Source organism: Alligator mississippiensis, chromosome 3 (assembly GCF_030867095.1).
Source record: "Alligator mississippiensis isolate rAllMis1 chromosome 3, rAllMis1, whole genome shotgun sequence".
Lineage (NCBI taxonomy): Eukaryota > Metazoa > Chordata > Crocodylia > Alligatoridae > Alligator > Alligator mississippiensis.
The window spans coordinates 175,507,199-175,513,726 of NC_081826.1; the positions used below are offsets into that span (position 1 = coordinate 175,507,199).

At 57.9% G+C, this 6,528-nt stretch overlaps 1 protein-coding gene across 1 annotated transcript; it reads left to right on the top strand.

Annotated features, from left to right (window-relative positions):
* Positions 1 to 284: 284 nt before the first annotated feature.
* Positions 285 to 2,603, top strand: CDKN2B (cyclin dependent kinase inhibitor 2B). The gene is made up of 2 exons (XM_059724657.1): positions 285 to 560; positions 2,074 to 2,603. Exons 1-2 carry the CDS (start codon positions 420 to 422, stop codon positions 2,356 to 2,358), a joined length of 426 nt encoding a protein of 141 aa, XP_059580640.1. The 5' UTR covers positions 285 to 419; the 3' UTR covers positions 2,359 to 2,603.
* The last annotated feature ends 3,925 nt before the right edge of the window (positions 2,604 to 6,528 follow it).

Genomic DNA, 6,528 nt, shown 5'->3' on the forward strand with positions numbered 1-6,528 from the left:
GGCCTGCCCCGCCCGGCGCTGGGCCGGGGGGAGGCACCGGGCTCCAGCCGTTCCAGCGCAAATCTTCCACCCCCTTCGTGACCGCGCTGAGCGGCGGGGGGAGGGGAGTGGAGCACGCTCCACGGCGCATGCGCTGGTACTCCTGAGTCCCCAGCTGTTCCCCTTCTCTGTGACGTCACAGAGGCGGGCGATTCCGAACAGGCGCTGGGTTGCAGCGAGGGCGGGGCTCGGGCGCGGGCGGGGCGGCTTCGGCTGCTCAGGAAAAACAAGCCGGGGGCTGGGGCTGGGGCTGGGGCTGCCGCAGCTTGGCAGTGTAGGGTGAACCGAGGCGGGCTGGCCCCGAGGAAGCCTGGCACAAGTGGCCGGGGGGGCGCCCAGAAGAGGAGTCCTCCTGCTCCAGCCCCCCCTCGATGTGAGGAATGGGCCAGCGCAGGGGCATGGACCTGGGGCACGAGCTGGCCTCTGCCGCGGCCCAAGGCAACCTGGCCAAGGTGAGGGAGCTGCTGGCGCAAGGGTTGGACCCCAACGGCCTCAATGCCTACGGCCGGACCCCGATCCAGGTAGGGGCCGCGGCGGGAGAGCTGTCCCCAACGACTCCACTCGGGATCCGGGAGGCAGGAGCCCCCATGCCGCAGCCGGTGCCCCACCCTGCGCCGCTGATTCTCTCGGAAGGAGGCAGCGATCGCTGCTCAGCCAGCTCCGGTCGCGGTCCGCGTTGCTCTCGGTCCAGGGCGAGGGGGTGACAGCGGCTCCAGCTCTCGGGGGGAAGAGACGCGCGATCCACCGCGTGGAAAAGACAGCCGCGGTTTGCAATGCAATTTAAAAACCAAGTGAGCTGGGATCGGAGCCCTGCAGCCCCCGGGGCACGGGAGAGGAGCAGGGGCTTCGGTTTCCAGGCCAGGAGAAGTGCTTTGTGGGGGGTAGGTAGGAGACCTGACCCAGCAAACCCCGGCGTCCAGTAGCTGCACGCAGAGCTCTGCCTGTGCGAACGGGCTCCATGCGGGAGAAACTGCGCCTGTCTCGGCGCTGGCAGATCCCGCGCTCCAAGCCCTGCAAAAAATGTCCTGGTTTCTATGTGACTGCTCCGCAAGAGGCAGCGATCATCCAGGTCCGGCGCCAAAGCGGAAAGTACTGAACAGGCAAGGCATCTAGCCCGGGGCAGAAAACTTCGAGATCGATTAAAAACAGGACTGCGATCTTTGAAAGCAGTTTTACTTTTAATAATCTATTGTCCTTAGACTGAATTGATGACTCAAACCCACCACTCGAGCTCGTGTTTCAGGCTGCCCTTTCATTACAAGCGATCTGCCCTTCGAGGGACAGGTCGAGAGTGATTTCTGCACAAAGCGTGTACTGAGCCCAGCTAGATAGAAGCGAGACAGGAGGCAAACGAAATGGGGCTTCCCTGTGGGGCCCGCGGGAGCCCCTCAGTGCGGGGCAGGACCGAGGGGCCGCAGGCGGGGCAGGGTGCGTTGGTCTCGCCTGCTGATCGGGGCTGCAATGGGCAGGCTCCTGGCCAAGACGCCTAGGACACGGTCACCTTAAAAAGCAACAAGTCTCTAACCTCTCAAGTTTGAAGGTTAGCCCAGATGTTTTAAGCATGTATGTGTTGTGTCATTGGGGGGTGAGGGATTCTGCATGCCTTATGCTCTGTACTTGTCAGGAGTTCGTGTTCAAAGTAAACGCTTCGGAGTCAAAGCAGCTGGGGCTAGTGCGGGGTAGAGCGAAGGGCCCGCGCTTCCCTGGGGATCGGGCCGAGCTGAGCTGAGCTCGGGCCGTAGGGCAGGGAGCCGCGGAGGCAGGTGGCGATCTCCGCGGTTTCCAAGTGGGGTGGAAGGCCACGACATGCGGCACAGCCCCAGTCCCTGCCCGCAGGACAGTCAGGGCAGAGATTGGAGGCAGGCGGGATCTTCCCTACGAGCGTCCGGATTTTGGTGCCCCGACCCCTGCAGCCCCCACTCGGGTCCTGCGGCTCCGGGTCGTGGGTCCCAGCAAGGGAGGCTCTGAGGGGACCCCATGCGCACGCGTGGGGGGGGGGGGTGCCGCCTGCTGACGGCCGCTCTGTGCCCGCAGGTGGTGAAGCTGGGCCACACGCCCCTGGTGGAGCTGCTGCTGCGGAGCGGAGCGGACCCCAACCGGCCGGACCCCGCCACCGGCTCCCGCCCTGCGCACGATGCGGCCCGAGAAGGCTTCCTGGACACGCTGGTGGCGCTGCACCGCGCCGGGGCCCGCCTGGACCTGGCCGACCGATGGGGCCTGCCCCTGGACCTGGCCCGGGAGCACGGGCACCTGCCGGTGGTCCGCTACCTCCTCGCCCAGCCCGGGGCCGCGCCCCCGCCCCAGCCCGGCGCGCCCTGAACTGCAGGCTCCCGCGGCTCTGCTGCTGCCTCCCACCCAGTAATTTATTGCCTCTCTCGGCTGAAGCGCCGAGGTTGTAAATAATGACTCCCGTATCCCCGTGGCAGGGCCCTCGGGGCCTCCTCTCCTTGAACGCGGGCTTGTCTCCGCCGCTGGCTGCCTCAAACGCGCCCCCACACGCTACAGCCGCACGGATTCCGAGGAGAACGAGCTCCCACTTCCAGGAATAAACGACTGGGACCGAAGCCTGGAGTATTTCTTGGCCTATAGTTGTTCCCTCCGAGCACAGAGGACAAATGGCTCCGAGTCTCGGGGGATACAAACATCATATATATTTATATTATTTTTAAAGTGTTGCAGCAGGCCCCACATGACAGTCCTATGCTGCCAAGACTATGGTTGTTCTACAGAAAACCTTGCCAGGCAGTAGAGAGAGCTCCTAAATTCTTGTTTTCCCATAGAAAATGGGGTAAGAGAGAAAAATCTCTCCACCAGAATCTACTCTTCTGTTTCCTTCAGGAAGGGTAGGGCCGGCAGGGGGTAGCTAGTGATTCTGGTCTCTCATGATCCAGTTCTACCTTCTTGTCGTTGTTGTTTCTGCCTTTTAGTTTTTGTTGGACCCGCTCTACAGCTGAGAGAGATCCTTCTTCAGGTCACAAAAGCTCCTTTGACATCTCATCCACCAAAAAAGAGATCATCCCAAACCAAGCACATCTCCTGGAGCATTGTAGCCCTCAAAGTTTAACCCTATTAGCTTACTTGGGACAATTTATCTATTTTCCTAGGTCCCCTGCATCATTTTCAAAAAACCCCCTGAGAATTCAAAAATGAGATAAGAATCAAATGATTTTCCCCTTCACATACTATTTATTTTTAGTCTACTGGTTCTACATATCCTTTCCAGTGGCAAAGGGTATGCATGGGGCATACAGTATTTTAACTTGCACTCACCTAACTCAACAGACTTGCAATTTCAGTGGAAATAGCACACATGCGGTATAACACAAAACTGCAAGAACAAAAAAATGCCTCTCTCTTCTTTTGAGTTGGACTGACTCTGGTTATGCGCAAAAGTCGATGTAACCTGCTCATTACAAAATGAAAGTATACCCTGTGTGTAATGAAAATGCATGTCCTGGTCCTGCAAGCTAGGCCCAGATAAATTCAAAATTTGTTTCTAGGCTTTCTCTGCTCCTCTTCACCATAAAGAATTTCAGCCCAGTTTCCACACAGATTCCCTCTCTGAACAACTTAGAAATTCTAACGTATTTGCTAGGGATTCTGGTTATTTTACTCACCTGAATAAGGCCTTCATTTCAATGGGACTAGCCAGGCAATTTAGAAGGCCAAGACCGGGTCCCTCGGTAGGAAAGCTGCTAGCTGCATACCTGCAATGTAAATTATTTTGCATGTTACATACACACTCATACCCTAGTGCAAGTACACTGCAAGTGCATAACGTCAGGGCTGAGGAGGGGTTATGCATGTAGCCAAAAGAAAACAGCGATCATTAGGGGAAACAGCCTATACTTAGCTTCTAACACCTAGTTAAGGCTCCTTATTTTATCCTCCTTAATAGCAGCCTTGAATTTAGCAGTTCAAATTCAAGATTGATTTAAAAATCCACCCAAAGACCCTTGTCTTTAAAAATCCTTGAAATTAGCTACTTCGAGGCAGTTTCACCAACTAGGCAATTAAGCCAAGCACAGTTAAGAGTTGCTAACTAGACAGAGGAAGGGAAAGTGCCATGTGAACTGAAGCAGTTTAATAGACTTAACCCACATGTAAGTAGCAATCAATAAAACACGGGCTGGCACCGTGTGTAATGCACATGAAGCATCGAAAATGAGGGTTGGAAGGGACCTCAGGAGGTCATTTAGTCCAACTCCGTGCTCAAAGCAGGACCACCCACAACAAAATCATCCCAGTCAGGGCTTTAAGCGGGCCTTAAACACCTCCAAGGATGGAGATCACACCATCTCTCTATGTAATCTATTCCAGTGTTTCACCAACCCTCCTAGTGAGAAAGTTTTTTTTCTTCCTAATATCCAACTTTTAAGCCTCCTTTGCTGCAACTTAAATCCGATATGCCTATGCGTGGGATTCACCCACTGATGAGGTTTCCAGCATCCTCCCCAAAACCTCGGGGAGCAAGCAATCAATGTTAACATTTTTTTTAAGTCCCTTCTTCCCTGCCCTATGAACGCCAATGCTTCAAGGAGGCGCTGAGGTGGTCCTTACAGCCCTGCAGCGCACACAGCGGAGCTTCCAGCTGCCCAGCCAAGCCGAGCGCTTCCAGGAGCCTGCAAGCTGGGGAGGGAGAGCCCTTTTAAGCACCGCGGACGCTCCAGCGGTCCTGTGCCCCAGCTTGACAGCTAGGACTAGATCATAAGGAGGCTTTAAGAAGCTGCCCTGCACCCAGACCACCCCAGTGGCTGCTCTCATTGGGATGGCATAACCACCCACCCCATCTTCAGCACAGCGGGGCCTTGTCTGCACCATGCACCCGCACGGAGCATTTGCAATCCACTTCAAATTAAAGCTGGCTAGAAACCAGCTGTAGAGTTGTTGCACAGTTTCAGGGGTATAGGTCGTAGCCAGGACACAGGCAGACACGGTTCTTCGGGCAAATCCAATATCCTTTATTAGACCAACTCAAATTATTTTTTAATTTTATATAATTTTTTATAATGGTTATATACAATCCGATATAAAAAATATCGGATTTACTCAAAGAACCTTGTTTGCCCTGCTCCAGGCTCCCGCTTCATTGCTGGTGGGTCTTATAGCTGGGTAGACATTTTTATCGTGTGACTTTGCAGGTGTGGCTGATCTATATTTATTGTGGAATTATGCAGTCAATTGCCAGATTGACTGCATAATTGTAAGACAGGGCCCTGAAATGACCCCCTCCCCCCACCCCCCGGGCTGCCCTTCCTCCCCGCTGGGTAAATGACCAGCCGGATCTCGCTGTCCAGCTCCAGGGGCACTCGCACGCAGGATCCAGCCCCAAATGCTGGCCCCTTCTCCAGCCGGGCCGCCTCCAGGAGGGATGCACAGGGCTGGGGCCTTCATTCAGTGCCACCAGCTGCAAGCGGGATGCGGGGAGGGGGGCGCTTACCTGGTGCACAGGCTGCTGTGCAAAGGAGTGGCGGGGTACCTTCATGCGCAGGATCGGGGCCCGCCAGCCCGTGCCGGGGCAGCAGAAGCAGCGCCCAGGGACATCATTCCAGCTCGTGGGCGACACCTCAAAACAACAGAAACCCACCGCAGTCAGCTGGGGGGAAGCCATCAGCCCTTCCCAGCCGGTGCCTGAGCAGCAGCGGCCGCCTGGGGCATGCCCCAAAGCCTTGGCCTGAAACAAGGGGGGGACAACAGGTTACAACCCGAGAAACTTGCTACCCCCCACCTCCATACCATCCCAGAGGCTCTTGCTGCCCCACAACCATCACTAAAGTTTGCAACCCATGGGCGGGATCTCTCCGGGCGGGGGAGAGGAAACAAGGCCAGATCCCTGCTCGCACGAACCGCCCTCTCCCACCAGGGATCTCAGGCGGGGCCCGACCCCCGTGTCACTCCCCAGCACCTCGACGGGGCGGGGGCGGGGAACACATCCCAGCCCCGCTCCCCAGTCCCGCGTTCCAGCCGGCCCAAGGCGGGAAGGCAGAGCCAGCAGCAGGCGGGGCGCCCCGGCCCCGCGCACGCAACCACACACGCCCCGATCCGGCGCAGCCCGCGCGCGGGGCCCGGGGGTTGGAGGGGGACTCCGGGCCCTGCGGTGCAGTCCGGGCGGGCGGACTCCGCAGCAACGGATCCGCGTCCCGTTCAAACGGGGCCATGTGACAAGGAAATAGGCGGCCGCGCCGCGCATTAAAGCGACACGATCCGCTACTCGGCGCCCCCCCCCCCCCCGGCTCCCCGCCGCGCGGGGTGGGCAAGGGAGCGTCTGCAAGTGTAGGAGCGAGATCCCCCGCCCTTCAGCTTTCAAACAAACAACAAGGAGGCGCGGGCGCGCTCGCTGATTGGCTGCCGCTTCGTTCCGCCCGCGGTGCTGGAACCGGCCACGGTCCCTAACGGCGAGGTGGTGGGAGGCTTAGCCTACCCCCTCCCCTCCGCCTCCTCCTCCCCCCCTCCCCCCGCCATGGACCTGGCCTGGCAGAAACCGACATG